The sequence below is a fragment of the Falco rusticolus genome, chromosome 1 (assembly GCF_015220075.1).
Source record: "Falco rusticolus isolate bFalRus1 chromosome 1, bFalRus1.pri, whole genome shotgun sequence".
In the NCBI taxonomy this organism is placed as follows: domain Eukaryota; kingdom Metazoa; phylum Chordata; class Aves; order Falconiformes; family Falconidae; genus Falco; species Falco rusticolus.
Window position 1 is genome coordinate 17,946,482 of NC_051187.1, and position 18,384 is coordinate 17,964,865.

Consider the following 18,384-nt stretch of genomic DNA (forward strand, 5'->3'; position numbering starts at 1 on the left):
TAGGAGGGACACTGGCAGATACAAAAGTGCTGCAGATTAAAATAAAGAGAGAAGCAAAAAGATCTAAAGGGAAAGAGTTATTTGGGGGAGTTATCGAAGAGGGAAAGAAAACCACTGCTCACGTGGCTGAAATAGTCCAGGTTTTAACAACTGCTGGCAGCAGCTGAGGCTCCAGGAGATGCTGGAGTCAGGACACACGTCCTAAGAGCACTTTCCTTGGGGGCCTGCGACATCACACCCAAGACACTGGCCAGGCTGGCCCCAGCCCAGGTCCAGCAGCAATACACGTCCCAGCACTGGGCTGTGGCTCATGCACATGGCCCTGGTGCTCCCTGGCCACCACATCACCTCCTCTACAGCACTACTTCTAACGTCTACGCAGCCAGCGCTGGCTCCCACTGATGGCAGCCAGAGGCCCTGGCCCTTACCTTTTTGTAGTCAAGTTTTGGCAGCTTTCCCCAGGCGAGAGATGAAATAAGAGCGAGCAGATGGCAATGTAAATAAAAGAGAAAAACGGGAGAATGAGAGCAGAATGGAAATGAACAGGACTCAAATGCTTGAATATCAGAGCGGTGAGGGGGGGTCTGCCCACCCCTCAAGCAGGAGCGATGTTGGTGCTGCGTGATGCCCCCAGCCCTGTGGGTCGGGGTCAGCAACTGCTATTCCCATACAGCTGGGCGGGCACGGCAAGGACTAGAGCTCTCCTTCATCAGCCCTGCCTTTGCTCTCGTTAATGTTAGATCTATCACTTGCCGCTTGCAGGTCTCCTTCCTCCCTGACTTCCACCCACTGCAAACCCAATTAGAAATCTCCTCCTTGGCTCCGCTCCCGAGTACACCAAGGGAAGCCTGACCCAGAGGCTGCTGGCAAATTCACAGGCAACAGGCAGGGGGGTGGCGTGGAGGGAAGCAAAACCTGCTGGCTGCCACATCCCTGCCCCAGCAGCCCTGCCCAGGGAGCTGTGGGTGCTGTGCTCACCCCTTGGCCAGGAGCAGCTCCAGCTCCGCCAGGGTAGATGCCTCCATGCTCATCCCCAAAGCCAGGCTTTCATGCTCGAGGTCTTATTCCAGCTCGGGAGAACCCTGGGGCAGGCATGTGCATTCTCAGCACCCAGCACAGCAGGCTTTGGGGTGGGGGCTGAAAATAAGCCAGTTGCAGCTGGAGGGGAGAGGAGCATCCTATGAAGGCAAATATCATGGGCTGATCCTCTGGGAGTTCAGCTCACAGCCTGTTTTCCTGCAGTTTCTCCTGTCTTCTGTAAAAACCCTCCACCCCTTTCCAAGATCAACAGGGACTTAGGTCTTCTTCCACCAACCCACCTCTGTTGGGGCCCAGCTGTGCTGACCTGGAGCCCTCATGCCACATAAAGCAGAGGAACCAAGAAGTGCCCAAAAGCACCTTCCACAGGCCTAGAGGCAGAATCAGGATCTCAGCTATGTTTCTGCTCCAAAATGTGCAAAAAACCCCTAATTGCATCAATCATGCAGACGGCAAAGGCGCTGAGGCAGAGCACTTTGTGGCAATGATTAGCAGCATTTAAAAGAGCCATTTATAAACTGACAGCCGGTCACAGCATCAAGTAAATAACAACATAGGGTTGGATGCTTCTCTAAAAAGCATCAGTAGCTGCAACCATCTCACCACAGGGATGAGCCATCTCTGTCCCACTGGAAACACCCTGGAAGGCAGCGATGGAGGGGAAGGAGAGGGCAGAAGCACTGGGTGTCAGGATGGAAGTGACATTGGTAAAGGGATGGCTGCAGCTGGGGACACTAGAGCCCCCAGTGCAACCCAGGGACAGGGGGACACCCACGTGTCTCCATTCACTCCCCTCATTGCTGCCCATTTGTTTGGCACAGCCACGGCACCCAGGTGGCCTCGTAGTTTTGTCAGGGCTCTGGTGGCCCCGTAATGCAGGACAAAGGTGGCCACCTCCAGGCACGTTTGGTCTTTGCTGCTCACACACCCAGCACAGAGACATACCTTGGCTTTATTGATCGTGCAGTGGAGAGCGTTGTTTTCTTGATCATACAGCAAGCTGAAATCCAGTGTCCCCAGCGTGGCTGTAAAGGAGAAAAGATGTCATTAACCTGTAGGGCCCAACAAACACTGGCTCTTCTCCCTCTAAGCACAAAAGCAGTGGATGAAGATGCTAGAGAAACGACTGCAGACATTATAACACATAAATACCATCCTGTGAGCCCTGTTATGAAACATGGCTTTGTGCTGGGAGGCTGGTGGCCATCTCCACATTTGGCCGGTGGGGCTGGTACAGCTGTGGGAGAGGAGCAAGAGGCATGAACGTTGTGACTCACCCAGGCACTGCAGCCAGCACAGAGGCTATGCCTCTGCAGGCTTTCACATGGTCGCCCCCATGTATCAGCAGCCCCACTGCAGCCAGCAGCTTCCCGGACCCCAGGAGTTGAAGGCTCTTCTCCAGGAAGATCAGGGCACAGCTGGGGGACAGCCAAAGCCCACTCAGCACATCTTCCCCCTCCGGCACCACTTGCATTCCCAGAATGAGTATTTGTATACTGACACCTTCAAACAAATGAGCCACCAATGGGATCCCTTCCCAGCTCCAATTTGGCTGCAAACTGTAAATTAAACCCAGTGAGAATGGAAATACTTTTATGGTTAAAATGAAAAACACCAACAGCTTTTAATCAGAGCAGCATTCCCTTACGGCATCTGCAACCCAGGAATGGCAGCAACGGGACATCTCCTGGGATTGGACCACAGGGAAGTGGCAAGAGACCAGAACAAAGCAAAAGAGTCTCAGCACCAAAAGAACATTTGATTTGAGAAATTCTTTCCCTTTGGATGATCTGAGCAAGTCACGCTAATCCAAAACAGAGGAAAAGCCTTAAAAAGACATTATTTCCAGAAACATGGTTTAACCTTCTTCAAGGCTCCTGGAGCCAATTTGCACACCAAAGCCTGGATGCAGAGCAGCATCTCCCCTGGTACAGCTTTGCTGGCCACCAGCCTTGCACTTCCAGGGCAGCTCTGGACCTGGCAACCCACACCTTTCCATGCCCACCTTCCCAAAAGGGAAGCACTGCCCTGCCACCATGCAGCATCCCACCACTGTTTCCAAGGTAACTGCACCTTCCCGCCATGCATGCAGGTTCAGAGCAGGGGAAAAAAATTCCAAAGTAAAAACCAGAAGGATTTTGCTTAGTATTAAAGCAGCGTTTGTTGCCTGCGAGGTAAGTTAGACAAACTCTCTAGCAGGAAAGAAGGTGCTTTTTTTCCAGTGTCAATAGCCTCTGCAGCAAGGCACCCTGGGAGGTGGCAGATAGTCAGGGAACTGAAATCTTCCTGCTGCAATTTCACAGCGATCTCCCAGCCCAAACACAAGCGAACTACAGGTATGCCTGCTAGCAAGTAAAAAACATTGCTCCAGAGCAAGTATCTTGCCTTCAAAGTACAGCAAATATTCAGAGAGATTTCTGCCAGAATAATGTATCCCTCCTTGTTCTGGAGTAATTTCATGGCGCATTACCTATCGGTTTAGGTAAGTCATAAACCAGTGGGGTTTACCTGCCAGGGCTCAGGGAAGATGGAAGTGATACAGGGTGAGACCAAACCCGCAACACCTTGTGCATCATCTCTGGGTTTGGCCCAAACAGGCATTTCCAGAGCAACTACCAGCCAGGCTCACAGTACATCACACAAGGGGGAGGAAAGCACAGTGTGCTGGTGGCTGCCTGCCCCCTGCCTGCACTCATCAGTGGGGAGCTCACGGGGTGTGTGTAGCAGGAGGCTCCACAGCACGTGGGCAAAAGCCAAGTCAGCAAAACTCGACAAATCTGCATTTTCACTTGAGAGCGGAAGATGAAGCCTCCGGTTTCAGAGCCTCATCATTTCCACCTGCCCTTTAATCAACCGCTTCCTGCCAGCCCCACCGCTCGGCCCTCCCAAGTTCAAGCTGTTATTTTATTTTTATCACAGAAGGGGGCCCACGGCTTAGCTCACTGGATTTGGCAATTTATGAAACAAATTAAAAGCCTGGCGTGAAAACAGACTTCAGCCAGGAAATACTGACAAAGCCTCCTGTCCTCTCAGCACCGCAACCTGCCCCAGGGGTGAGGGCAGCAGGGAGTCCCACTCCAGCAAGATGGGCAAAAACTAAGAACACTGTAACTCAGCAGCAGATGCTTGTTTTGCAGATGGGGACTGAAGTCCTGCTCCCCAGTGCTGGTGGTCCATGAGCAAACCTTGAGCAGTTCATCTCAGAGCTGCCAGCAGATGGGAGGGCATGAATGGGGGTGCATGGCTCCCCCCAGCCATGTGGGCCTCCATCTCCAGCTCTCCTCCAGCCCTGGAGGGGTTTTCCTTTATACAGGGATATTGTTCATTGATGGTGAGCCTTGTTTCTCAAGGAAGGGTCAGCCTTCGGCAGAGGAATGTAAAAACATCAGCAGAACATGTTATGCTAATTGCTTAAAAATGCAGCCGTATGGAGATGACAAAAAGGATCAGGCTAACTTGGGCTTTGGCAGCTAAGGTGCTGTTACAGAGCCTAGGGCGAGCACTGCTGCCAGAGCCAGGACCCAGCAGGGCGGTGGATGCTGAGGACCTATCTCCCACAGGAGCAGAGCGCCTGCGATGCAGTGGCAGCCCCACAGTCTCTGTTACCTCCTGGGGATGTGCTGCTGGGAGCCAGATCCAGCACAGCAGTGAGGACAGAGACAAGGCTGGCGCCCAAGCTGCCTGCATCCCCGGCCAGCCGCTCCCAGAGATGGCAGCAGGAGACCTCCAGCTGAATCCAGGGGTGGGAGCCACCCCTGCAGCTCACACCAGCTCCATGCAAACCCCCACAGGACTGCAGCCCAGCTGGAGAGCCGGCCCTGCGCTCCCAGAGCAGGGAGCACACTGAGCAAGCAGCCAGGCAAGCCAACACCGAAACACCAGCATGGGTCTCACCATTCTCACCAATCCTGCAAACCACTGGCAGCATATCCAGCCTTGGCTGTGGGAGACCTGCCATCTCCAGCTGGCAGGATTGGGCCCAAAGCCTCCAGGCTGCAGCAGTCAGCTCCAAACAGAGCCCTCTGCAAAGCAGCCGAATCGCCCTTCTTTGATTGCTTTCCCCACTCCCACCCATCCTCACAGCTGAGATGCAACTCGATTGTGCTCTTAATTAGGGGAGCAAGTGCCTAAAAAAGAAAAGGGCAGCAATTAGACTCGAAGCGCTGTTACTAGATGTATTTAACTCGACTGGGCTATTCTGAACACTGCCCTCTAATCACACAGGCTGCAAATAAAAAAATATAAATAAATGTCTTTGTCAGGCATTACAAAGGCAGCTTTGCGCTCCTCAGACAGCAGGCAGGATGTATCATTATTATTACAATTATTCTGCTCCAATGATAAAATAACCATTAGGAGAGCTGAACTCATTAGCAGGTTCTGACCCTCTTTCCCCTCTGTGAATTGGGAGAGATTAATGGGAAGGTGCCAGCCAGGTCTGGCATTTAACACTGGCTCTAAAAAGGAAATACATCTGACTTGCACAGGAATGTGGCTCTTCTCCCACTGACCTTTGAGCATCCTGATTAATTCAGTGGGCCACAAAGTTATTAGAGGCCAGCGTAACTGGCAGATGTACCTCCAGGCTTAGCCACGGGACATGGAGAGTGTGCCTGGAGCCTGCAGGCAGCGCGGCATCCTGGCACAGCGCCGCTACCGCCCTTCTTGGTGGAGTCGGCAGAAATTTGTTTATTGCTGACATTTCCCATCAGCGCCCAGGGTGATGGGGAAGCTGAAGTAGCTTCTATTTATACCTGTGGGATGAAAGGCAAAACGCAGTGATAAATCTTTGCTCTGCTCCCTTGCCCAGCCCCTGCCCTTGCAGGCTACGTCCCCCATGCCTGGCCCATGCAGGTGGCAGATCCACCCCCTCGGTATCCTGGGACACCCCAAGGAGAAGAGTTTCTCAGCCCAAGAGATGTTCAAGACAAGGAAGAGGCACCAAAGCTTGCAGAACAGACCCACAAACTTCAGCAAAGCCTGCAGAGGAAGGAAGTGATGACTGAGTGGGCTCCTTAACTTCCAAAGCCAGGGAAGCTTTTTGCCGTGCAACTGCTATTAGAAAGCCCAGCAAGGCTCTATGCTAGGAGAAACTGAGGTGTACACAAAAAACCCCACTACAGAACTAATTAAAAAGAAGTCCAAAAGCCTTAAGTCCCTCTGCTTATCAGCACCGCTGCTCCCAAGATAATCTGCTCAAGGATTTTGTGCCAGGAGATCCGAGTAGAGCAGTAAAAAGACTGCTGGGGATTGTCTGGATTAGCTCTCCCTTACAGAAAGCACAGGTTCAGTAACCTTCAGACTGGGTATTTTTTAATGCACTATAAAAGACAGGTCCCTATTCTTCCATTGCTTTAATTTTCCTCTGCAATGGAGATAATTTTAAAGGTCCTGAAAGGCAGCAAGTAATTCTGTGCACTTACAGCCCCATGTGAAATGTTAGTAAATGACTCCTCAGGAGGCACAGAAATTGTTTCTTGCCATTTCCAAGCAGGGCTGCTGAAGATCACTTTGGTGGGAGGCTGCGTGCACCCCTGCCTCCCTGGCTGCAGCAGTACCTCATCCCAGTCCAGCAGCACACAACAGATAGGGCAGTGCTGGCAGCAAGCACCAGGGCAGCTCAAGGACTGATGCCCTGGGCACATGGGAGTGAACTCCTGAAAACTCCCAGAGTTACCCATGGAAAACAGCACTGTCAGTCCCAAGAGCTCCCACAGCCGAGGCCAAGCTCACCTAGCACCTGTAGCGCTCCCTGTCCATGCACAGACCTGCTAGGGCTGCTGCTTGCAACTCATGTGCCTCCGCAGGGAGAGGGCGTGCAGCTCATCAGGGATGAATCCCACAAGGTGCTAAGTCAAGGTGCTGCAGACCCTGGCAGCTGCAAGCCCCCAGGTCTGGTAGTAGCACTGACCTCTGGCATGAATCTACAGCTACTGTATCTACAGGCTTTACTGTGGGTTTCAGCATCACCTGGGGAAGTGGTGAAGGCAGGTGGAAACCAGACACTTCTGAAAGTCAGTAATACTATGAGCTACTCCATGAAAAAGTTTCCTGTGGAAAGTTCTGGGACATGTCCCAGGGGCAGTACACCATGCTGGGACACAGGTATTTCCATCAGCACCTGGACCATGTGGTGCCAGCTGGCAGCATCGCAGGACTCTGATCTGCTGCTGCAAACAGGGTAGGATGTTCCCAGTCCTACACACAAACCCAGCAGGGACCAGATGCAGCACACAGGCAGGAGACCTTCCTTCCTTGAGAGCTCCACAGATGTGGTTGAATTCAACAAGACCAAGAGTGAGGAAGAAGCACAACTTCTCTGTCTTGTAATTGCTCACTGCCTTTTTTTTCCACTTAAAATCTATGGCAATTAATATTACTTCATTTCAGAGACACAGCGCCAGCCCCTGGCAACCTCCAGAGCAGGAAGCTACTTCTTCATGAGGCTGGTTGATGGATGCTCATCAGCTCTTCTGTCTTCTTCAGGAGGAGTGTTCAGAGGAACACTTATCTGCTCAGAACAGTTCAGAGATGCAATTATGTTTTACAGCACTAAATGGTCCCTGATGTCAGCAGCAATTAGACTTTCAGCAATTTCAATTTAGAGATGGCCTTCAAATCTCTCCCTCTCTCTTCCTTTAATGAAATACAGTATTGCAATTAACAACCCCCCAAAACTGCCTTCAGTGTTAAATACAAAGATGAAAGATCTGGGAACCCCTTGGGCTTGAGTGCATTGAAGGAAGGGGTGTCAGTGAACGGATGAGGGTGGCAGGGCCCCTTCGGGGCAGGGAGCCTCCCTCCTTCAGCTGGGCGTTGTCTCCCCTCCTGCACTCCAGGACCAGGGGAAGGTGAATAGCTGGGCAGGCTGCTGGACAGGGAGGGAGGGAGCCAGGCAGAAGGAGGGCTCCTCATTAACCAGCAGCTGCACAGCTCCTTCATTAGCAGAGATGCTGGAGGCCACAGCCCATATGTTCCTTCTATTACTGTTGGAGGAGAAATGCCTGGACAGACCCTTCTCACCCTCACGTGTGGCCTCACTGGGGGCTCTGCATTTACCTCCAGTGCTTCAGGGTGTCCCTGGCCACAGCCACCCTCGGAATGAGCATCTCCAGGGGCTAAAGGCTCCTCGGCTCCTTGGAGTACCAGGAGCCCCCGATGAACAGCCTCAGCCTGGACCACTGATGGGGTTGGCCAGCAGGAAAGGGTAAGAGCTCACCGCACACCAGCACCTTCCTGATACCCAAGTATCCTGTAGGAAACCATACAGGAGCTAATCCAAAGTCACCTTGGTTTACACCTTGTGTCTCCCCTGGGAGAGCTACAAGCTCCTAAACCTCAGGTCTGACACTGGCGTATGAACCTCAGGTTGTGGTACAGTTGGCAAAATCGTGCTCCAGGCTCTGCTGTAATCAGTGGTGGTTTGTTTAGTTTCCTGAGTTAAAAAATACTTCTTTTGGCCTTATCTGGATTGAAAAGACGATTCAAAGGTTATAAATAGCAGTGGCAGCATATGCTAAGGAGCTGCATTTCAGAAGTAAATATCCTCCTCATTTCAATGCACATTTCTCTTCATCGTCTCTTCTGCCTCCTTCTGTCTGGCCAAAAGCATTGCCAGGTGACTTGCAAACCCTGCACCCCTTAAGACCTTCATTCTTCTTTATGTCTTTAAGCAGCCAGTAATTAATATCTGCATGATGGCTTTGCCTGCCTAATTAGCTTCTTTGCTCAAAATAAGAATCTTCCTAAATAACTTCTGTGGCGTTGCTTGCAGCAGGCGTCACAAGCAGCCATGCACCAGGACGGGCCTCTCAGCTGTAGTTTGGAGAATTCATTTTTAGGCTGCTGCAGCTTGGAAGCTCACAAGCCTGCTCCTCCCATGAATAAAGCTGTGCACACTATAAAACTGGCTGGGTTTTCACATACATAAACAGCCCTGGAGCACTGGCAGGAACAGTATAGGGCAGCTCTTCCAGAAATGCCAGCTCCCACTGCAAACCCCTGCTCTTGGGCTGCCTCCCCAGCCAAAAACCCAGAGCCAAACACATACAGAGGAGGGAGGAAATTCCAGCACTAGCCACAGCCTTGCTCCAAAGCCAAACAACAGCTCAGGGGAACGGAACATTTCTTCAAGGGCTAGAAACTTGCTTGCACATTACAGAAGAAGCTGTACGGCTGCTCTCTCCAGTGCTGTACCCTGGTGAGAGAAGCCACAGCAGTGCTCCCTCAGAGGGACCACGTTTCTACCTCTGTACTGCTTGTGCAGAGATTTCAGAGACCTTTAAAATTCTGTCAGGTATAAATTCACACTGGTGCTGTGGAGGGGAAAGTAAATCAAGGCAGTGATTTGCATGAAATCAGGGGAGACAGCAGGCGAGACCCAACTCTTCCCAGGTGGCACATTGCCACCTAGCTGGCATTTGCTTATTTTCCTTTGAGAACCAAGCTCCCCCAGTGGTGTGTCACCTGACTGGGTGGAATGCATCCCTGGTGGCTGGAGACCCCAGGGGCCAGGGCTCTGCTCCTGTCACAGGGCACCAGCCAGGGGAACCAAAGATGAGGTGACAGCTGGGTGTCCCCAGGCAGTAGGAGTGAACCTCCCTGCTTCCCAGCCCCAAATCCCTCCTGATCCTCTCAGCTCACAGCAGATGCTAGTGCTGGTCCAACAGCACCAAGCCACTCTTCTGCAGGGTTTGCATCAAACATGCATTTCCCAGCCTCTCCTGCCTCATTCCACCTTCTCAGCAGCTCCGCTGGGGACAAACCTGCTGTGGGAAGAGTCCTGCTCTGTACAGCTTGGGCTCCAGTCCCAGAGCACCCCTGCAGATGGAGGATAGAGGAGGCATAGGGCAGTGATGACTCCCTCTCCCAAGGATGCCAGAGGACTCATCACCATCTGGCTGGCCAGAGGGTGCCAACCACAACCGTGCAAATCCTCACAGAAGCACTGCTGGCGGGTCCTATGGGAAGGGCTGGTTCCATGCGATTCCTGGTGTTCCCAGAACACCAGTCTTGACGTCTCTGCTCATTATCTGCTCTGTTAGCTCCCTGGCCCTGCCTGCTCCTGGCCTCTCACTGCATTCAACAGGCTGGTTACAGCTGCCCTGCAGGGACCACGCTTGTTTTCCTTGCTACCTTCACTGCTCCCCTGAGCACTGTGTTCCTCAGCTCTGCAGGGCTGCATTGTGGTGCCCTGATCCACTGGCCTCAGCCTCATGTGTTCCAGAGCCATCAACCTGAGCCTCTTCGTCAGCCTCCCAGTGACTGGTGTCATCTGCCTGTGGCAGCGGGTCCCCTCCTACCCTACTGCACCTTGGCTGGGTCCCTGCTCATCTCTGAAGGGATCCCACCTGCATCCTGCATCCCTGGGATTCTTGGTTTTGCAAAGGACCAAACATGCATACACACACACACACACGTCCCTGGCTCCCTGTGGATGCCAAACCTCTGGGTCAGGTGACCCAACTTGGATGGGAGCAGACACCGATGCTTCTCCCAGGGCTGCTCTGCTCTGGGGCTGCCCACATCCCAGGGAGAGGCTGTCTGGAGGAGGGGAGCTCCTGCCAGCTCCTCAGGCACCTCCCAGAATTGCTGGTGGGGTCAGGAACACAACTCAGCAAAGGATTAAGAAAAGTGGTGCAGAGAGCCAGCCCAGGCGAGCTGCAGCAGGGCACAGGCAGGACCTACCCTGCACCACTCCCTGCAGCCCTACCAGGGGTGCCAGAGGTCAGGCAGCGAGGCTGGCAGCAACACACCAGCCCGATGCCACCCTGCAGTGCTGTGGTGACTGAGCAACACGGCCCTGTCACCCGTCAAGCTGGTGCTGCTGGAAACCCAGAAACACCAGGCTGGAGAAGTAAACCTGGGCAGGAACGAGAGGAGAGTCAGGGAACACCAGACAAATGCTGCATTTCTCCAGGCAGGGGCAGCTCTACCCCTCCCACCCGGTCAGCCAGCACCATTGCTTTGGTGTTGGAGGAGGGAAACTCACAAGCAGATAGGACAAATGGGAAGGAGCCATCCTCTTCTCCTCCCGATGGGTCCTGCCAGGGCAAAATCACTCTCCCCGCACCTCTCCGGGGCTGTGCCGGGAGCATCTCTGCAGCGCAAGGCAAGATGTGCCCCTGCCTGGCAAGACCTCATCTTGTGGGCGCTGCACCCAGGCTCCAAAACCATCACCCCTGGAGACCTCTGTCAACTCCCTGAACCCGATGTGTCACCTGAGGGTACTGCCACCACCTTAACCCCAACACCCTCTTACTGCACAGGCAGAGACAGGTTCCCCAGGGGAAATATAGTGCAGGTGACTAATGCAGCAGCCCTGAATCACCCGCCAGGGAAGTGGGGGAGCTGAAAGACACTCTTCAGTGTAGCTGATGGCTCAAGTCAGGCTGCACAAATCGCCTCCCAGCTCCCTGCCTGGGAAATGGGACCATCGAGCCCTCCTCTGGCTTTGCAACTTGGCTGCTAAACATGGAGGAGCAACAGCCTCATCCTGCACATTTATGCCAGTGTCTTGAGAGCAGCTGGGGTCATCCCGTGCTGTCCCCAGAGATGTGACACTAACAGTCCCACCTCCCTGCTCTGCTCCTGGCACCACTGTGCCTTTGCCAGCTGACCCCCACACACACATACACATCTGGCAGAATAGCCTCAGCAGTTTGCCTGACACCTGTTACACTGCAAGAAACACTCTTCCTAACAACAGCCAGGGTGAGACAAACACCCGCTGGCCCCCCTGCACTGAGCCAAGCCACGCTGGGAGCTGAGCCGCTTCCAGAATCACTGGCAGGGCTGAATGCAGAATGCAGTGCCCTGGGCAATTTCCCCATGAGTCACCCGGTGAAAGCACTGCACCCCAGGGCCCCTGAGCACTTCAGCTCCCACACACACCTCTGCCCCTGAAGCCCAGTTGTTCCCATTTCTATTGCTGGGACAAGCAAAGACAATCTAATAATTAGAGCAGCAAATAACTCAAATCCAGTTAAAGTCACTGTTAACTGCCCGTCTGGGACAAACACGGCTTAGCAGAGATATTCTCCCTGGGAGTGCAGCAGGTCTCACTGCCTCCAGCAACAGCATGACCCCAACGCCAGGATAGGGAGAAAGGGAATGTCAGTCTGGGGCTTGAACCCAGAGCCCCAGCCTCTCTCAGAGCTGTAGCTGGTGGTCAGCAGGCAAAGGGGGCATGGGGGTAGCCGTGCCGCCTTACAGCAAGCACATCGCCTTGGGGAGCTCTCCCTGGGGTCATGCTCTGGGGTCCGGCACAGAGGGCAGCAGCCCAGGCTAGCCCAGCAGCGACAAAGCAATGCCAAGGCAGGGCTGTGACATTTTGCACAGGGAAAGCCACCACCTGCCCGGCGCTGGGCCATAAACAGCTCAGCGTTGTGGGAGCTCAGCCTCCGCCTTCCCCTAAGATGAGCACGCAGCACCACTCAGCAGCACTGACTCGACTCCCTTCCTTAGCATCTCCTGGCTTCAAACTTTTTGCTCAGCCCCATGCAGGATCTGGCCCCTAAAGGCTGGGCTGAATTGAGACCTTGGATTTTAACAGATCTCAAGGAAAGCAATGTTATCTCAGCCACCGTGGCTGGCAGAGCCAGACAGCAGCTGCTTTGCAGCCTGCAAGCTCCACCGAGCTGGGTGGGAAGGACATTTTAGGTAGGGAGGGGTTAAACCTCGCTGCAAACACCTGCATTTACCAGAACCAAAGCCTTCAGTTCAAAAGCCTCCCCATGTCTCCTGCAGAGCTCTGTCTGCAGCTGGAGGGTGAGGAATGACATGCTGGAGTTTGCCGAGGGAGAGGGCAGAGATTTCCCAGGCAGATGTCATTCCAAACAAATCTCCCCTATCTGGAGCTGGGTGATGCTGGCGCGTATTGCCAGCTAATCAGCAGGGTGGCTGGAGCAGGCTGCACCACTGAGACAGATTAACCAAAGGGTCTGAGCCCAGCTGACAGCCTTCGGAAGCAAGGAGCTGAGCAGGGACGAGGCAGAGAAGCGAATCAACCACAACGGCAAAGCACAGCAACTGGTGGCTCTTGGGAGACTTCCCTAGTTTGGGCTCAGCGGCCAGCCTCGCTGCAGCAGGGACACTCCCAGGGCCTCCCTCCACCCAGGGGCAGCACCGGAGCAGTGCTGTGACAGCCTCCCTGGCTAGAGCAGAGGGCTGGTCCCTGCTGCAATGTAATCCCAGGGATGGACAGCATGGCCAGCAGCCAGGAAGGGCACACGGCTCAGTCAACAAGATGGGGGACCAGTGCTAAAACCCACCATCGCCCCCAGCACCCAGCAAACTCCCGTGAAAACTTAGGAACTCACTGCAGTCGTCAGACTCATAGCCCTCGGGGTCCACCACCTCCTCAGGTGCTTGGCACTTGGCTGGCTGCTCGGTGGGTGTCGTGCCATATGCCCCAAAAAGCTGGTCCACGTCTTCATCCTCTTCACGGGGGGCCTCAGCGGGGCTGACAGAGGACTGGCTGACGGTGGAGCGCAGGGCACTGCTGCGGCCGACGGTGGCAGGGAGCCCGCGAGGGAAGCGGGGGAAGTAGTCGGAGATCTGCTTGATGGGTTTGATGGGTCCAGGACAGACGTCAATAGCCATGTGTTCCTGGATACTTATGGTCATTTTCTCTCCTTTTCGGAGTGTCATGCATGCAGCTGTCAGTGCCAAGCCCCCCCGGAGAAGCCCGGACTGCGTGTGAGGGAGCTGTGAAGTTTCTGCCAGTCGAAGTGGAGGCAGGTGAGGGGGGAGGCTCTGGCAGGCACCTTACGTGGTTCTCGCGCCCTGTGCCTCAGATGCCGCACGCATGCTGCTGCCGCCAGCTCTGGCTCTCGCACAGCCCCTGATCCTGCCAGCGCTGCCTGTGAATAAATGAGCGAGACGGAGAGACGGATAAGAGGCAGGGGGTGGGCTCTCGGGTGATGTCACCAGCTAGCAACAAAGCGGTACCCAGCAGCGGAGGAATGAGGGCTGTGGCCAGCCCACCGCCCTGGCCACACAGCTGCCAGTGTGGGCAGGCAGCCCCCTGTCCATTTCCCAGCAAAGCCCCACCATGCCCAGGGGGAGCAAAGAAGTTGGGTTGAGGATCACCTCCCCACACCCGTTCACCCCATCTCCCTGCCAAAGCAGGGTCGGTCCCCACCAGACCTCTCCGAAGGGGGCAAGGTCACCGCACAGGGTCAGGAGCTGCTGTCCCGTTGCGCTGCACCCCAGGCGTGCTGTGGAGGGGGAAAAGGGCTGCCCCAGCCCCTGGCGACTGTGACAGCCCCCATGCCCCCCCAGCTCACTGCGGGGCCGTGCCAGGGAGGTGCTCTGCTGCATACTGAGCAGGGACACAGGTGGCACACTGCCCATTGCCAGCTCCAGTCACAGCGCTGCTCACAGGGGTAGGGGCAGCCCAGATCTGGTGCCCTGCTGCTGTAGCAGACCCCAGCTCACAGCAACAACCCCTCCAGAGCTTAGCACCAGCCAGGTGGGCTGGGCGAGCTGCCCACAGCTTCTGGGGCTGGGAACACACCAGGGACTGAAGTAACACATGGCACTTGCTCGCAGCACAGCCAACACAGCCTCTCCCAACCAGCTTGTGGCTGCTGGCATAGAGCAATGCAGCAGGTAAAGCATCACAGAGGAGTGAGCAATGGGCTGGGCCACGACCCACAGACAGCGTGGCCACACTCAGCACTCCTTTGGCAACCTTTCCGGGAAGGGACAGGGTCCCATAACCAGCTAGGAAGGGGACAGGCTCCCTGCAGCCTGCCACAGGCTCCCTGGAAAATGCTGAGCTGTGGTTTGCTCAGGGAGTTGGTCTCAAACCAGTGTTTTTACCTGATCTCCTCCTGTGTTCAAATCAATAAATCCGTGGTTCCACAAGCTACTGGAAGCAGACTTTTGAGCAAGGAGTGCAGAAGAGAAATGCTGTGAGAACATGGTGCAAAATGCACATAAACTTACCCTGCCCAGGAAAATGTGTCTGAAATATTTTGTAGGGGCAGCTCCCACAGCACAGACTTTCTGCTGGCTCAAGCGTGGTGGGTCTGGCACGAAGCTGGAACACACTGCATGCCCTGGTCACCCATCACCATGTTAAGTTGATCACAGCTGGTACCGCCAGGTAACCTGACAACACACAGATCCTGTATCAATGCACACAGAACTGCAGTCTCCTGCAGGCTGGCTTGCAGATGTCTATTAACAATAAAGCTCCATTATTTGGAGAATTTTTCCCAAAACTCAGTAAAATGACACCCAACCTTTTTATGTAATGACAAATTCAGTTTTCATTCAGATTTTGGTAAATGTTCATGAACATCCCTGACTCATAACATACTGACACTAGGCAAACTAACCTAATTTGCTTCTCTCCAGGAAGCAAACATTTCTCTCCTGAAGCATCCAAACTTGTCATCGCTCTGTACCTAGACACGATGCACACGGATGCTCTAATGACCTGGGAGAACAGGAGACCGCTCAGCCGTTCCTTCTTCTCTCTGCCATATTTTCGCTTCAAGGCAGCTCCCACCTATTGCGTAGAGGTGATCTGTGCTGCTCTACCAGGAGACAAACGGGTCTCTTGCAGCAAGGTCCAACAGCAGATCCAGCCTGAGCCAGCTTAACCCCCTTCCCACATCCAAGGACTCCTAGTATATTAATTTAGATGGAAATGCCACCTGCTTTGCAATCATGTGGTCGAGTCTGAAAACCTCGCAGGTGGCAAGACAATGGGTGGGAATGTAATGGGAGGCACAAAGATCTGCCTCCGGGTTTAGAGCAGTCTGGATGTGCTCATCCACACAGGCTCCACCTTTGGGTGCAGTATCCGGGATGCGGTGTGGACTCAGACAGAACAAAGCAAGAATTGGGCCCGATGCCCAGAAAATAGCAGCAATTCCCTCTAAGAAAGGACAAATAAATAAATAAATAAATAAAGTTACATATGAGAGCCTAATGTCATTATTACCGTTACAAAAGCATCATTATTTCAAATGTTTCCTCAAAGAGCACAAGACCCAAACAGACGAGGGTTTTTTTATAGGTCAGAAAGTCAAGGCTCTGGGAATTAAGGCGAGCCCTCTGCAGCACCCCGAAAGCTGCCCCATACCACTGACAGCCCACAGCTGGGATCAAGGCCCAGCAGCACTGACGGGAGATGCTCAGCTCACCCAGGGATGCAGAGAGCAACCGATGACACAAAGGGCAGGGTGCACGCAGGGACCAGATTAAGGGAAAAGCAAAGACAGAGCTGAAGCAGGCAAACCTTCCTCCTGTCAGGGAAGGACTGGCCCCCAAGGGAGACCCTGTCCCCAAACCTTACAGACTGAAACAAAAGCAAGCAAGCCTTACTGCTAATAGCCCAGATGGAATTATCTAGTCTCTGACCGATCCCAAGCCCAATGAAAGCAGCTGGAGCCTTTCCTTAGCTTTTAATGAGTCCCAAAGCAGCTTGGTTTTGATAAACTACACTTTGCCTACCTTCTCATACTGCCTGAATGTTTCTTCCTAGGCTGCACAGTCCAGTATTTAGTGAGGGCTCCTCAAATGTCGCTGGGGCTGGCTGCACAACCAGGCACCAAGCACTGGCATACACGACACACAACAACACAGAGTATAGAAGGACAAAAATAGATAGTTGGGCTGGGAGACAAAAGCCGGGCTTGGAGATACAAAGCCAGTTTCCAGGTAAAGCTTTTAATTCCCACCGTCTGTCTAATGCCCTGGAATGTGACTTGATTTGATCCCTCACTCTGCCGGGGTGATTCAGAGCTACTGCAGTGCCCACGCACACAGCCTTCATTTCCCTGAACAGGGGAACTGCCTTCCTCGCCAGCCCCACAAGAGGGGAGAGAGGTAGTTTAAATGTTACATTGCTAATTTCAGCAGTGGGACCAACAGCTCTGGCTAGCAGGGAGCAGAGCCACTCTACAGGGGATACCACCTCCCTGCATGAAGGGAGGACATCCTTTAGAGGAGGTGACGGTGGACATCAAAGCAGGAACAGGATGATGAGAAGAGCATATTGTCCCTGTCAACAGCTGTGTTTCCTCCCAGAGGTGTGTGCAAGTTGCTACAAGATCCTGAGCTCAGCACATACGACACTGCACTTTAGCAGCTTGTTCTGAGGTGCAACAGAGAGGTTCAGCTGCTCACAGCAGAGGGCATGGGCTGGTGTGCCAAAAGCATCCCATAATGACAGCTGGGATATGGGATGCAGGAACCACCACCCCAACTCCAACCCAGGCTCAGAAAAGCATCCTGACCTGGGACAGTCCAGACTTCAATTTAAATGCTGTCCTGAACAGGAGCACAAGTGGAGGCTTAAGCACATCCCAAACAAAGCCTGTGCCACTAACACCCCATGCCCTGAGCAGAGCCATGCAGCAGCCCAGCTTCCTTAAGTGACATGGGCCCTGCCAGTGTTACACAAAAGGGCAAATGGAAGGAGCATTCCTACAGCAAACAGAACAGTAGCACACAAATTAAGCACACATCCAGAAATATAGGCTGTCCTCAGGACACACTTCAACCAAGTTTGTTTCAAACACTAAGCATCAAATTCTGCTGTCAGTTACTCCAGGTTTAAATCAACAAGAACAGGGGCTGATTCCAGTTTAATCAATTCCCTTCCAAATGAAAAGTACAGCAGGAGGACTGCACATCCCCATCACTTACCAGAGACTCAATAATTGACCCACCAGTTCTTTATTTAATACTTTGTCAGCTCAAATGCAAACAAATTCACAGAAACCCTCTGCTCTGCTGGTGCTGCTGGAGAAGATGTGAGCCCGAAGAGTGAACAAAGAGATGATGCAAAATTAAGCCTCTGTTTGGAGGAACTACCTTTGGATCTCACTCACCCTTGAACTCAGGGGGACCAACTGCAGGCTGGGAGCGGGGAGGTTTGACAGTCACCCAGGGACGTGACACAAGGCAGCACCAATCTGCACAGCCCTAGCTTGCTTTTTGCTTTTTCCCCGATCATTTTTAAGCCTGGATTAAGCCACCGCAGGTACCCACAACCTTAGGCATGACAGGGCGCCAGGAGATAACACCAGCTCAATCTGACTGCCAAGGCAGGAAGAGGGGATATCAACACTGCCAGCCCAGCTCTGCCAACGCTGCTGGAAGAGACCCCTCCATCCCTCTAGGGTGACTCAGGACCTACTTTGTCTTCAGTCCACCCTGCTGGTAGGTATGAAACATATTTCTTCTTCAAATGAGCTTAGCTCCAGCATGGCTGTGTGCATGAGAAGGGGGTTAATTGAAAAGCAACATGTGCCTTGCTCCTTGGCTCACTCAAGGCACTGTCTTCTGGCTGATGCACAGCTACTGGCAGGGAGGCTACTTCCC

At 53.5% G+C, this 18,384-nt stretch overlaps 1 protein-coding gene across 2 annotated transcripts in view; it reads right to left on the minus strand.

Moving 5' to 3' along the window:
* The window catches only part of DOC2B (double C2 domain beta), a 39,605-nt gene extending 22,880 nt beyond the window's left edge, over window positions 1-16,725 (minus strand). The window contains exons 1-5 of one of the 2 annotated variants that reach the window (XM_037372125.1): window positions 16,510-16,725; window positions 14,992-15,156; window positions 13,359-13,901; window positions 1,984-2,063; window positions 429-452 (exon numbers count right to left, since the gene is read on the minus strand). In XM_037372125.1, the coding sequence (XP_037228022.1) occupies window positions 429-452; window positions 1,984-2,063; window positions 13,359-13,689 (435 nt within the window). In that variant the 5' untranslated portion in view covers window positions 13,690-13,901; window positions 14,992-15,156; window positions 16,510-16,725. The remainder of the gene's footprint in view (window positions 1-428; window positions 453-1,983; window positions 2,064-13,358; window positions 13,902-14,991; window positions 15,157-16,509) is intronic. The other variant, XM_037372128.1, reaches the window with a different exon arrangement.
* Window positions 16,726-18,384: the final 1,659 nt, after the last annotated feature.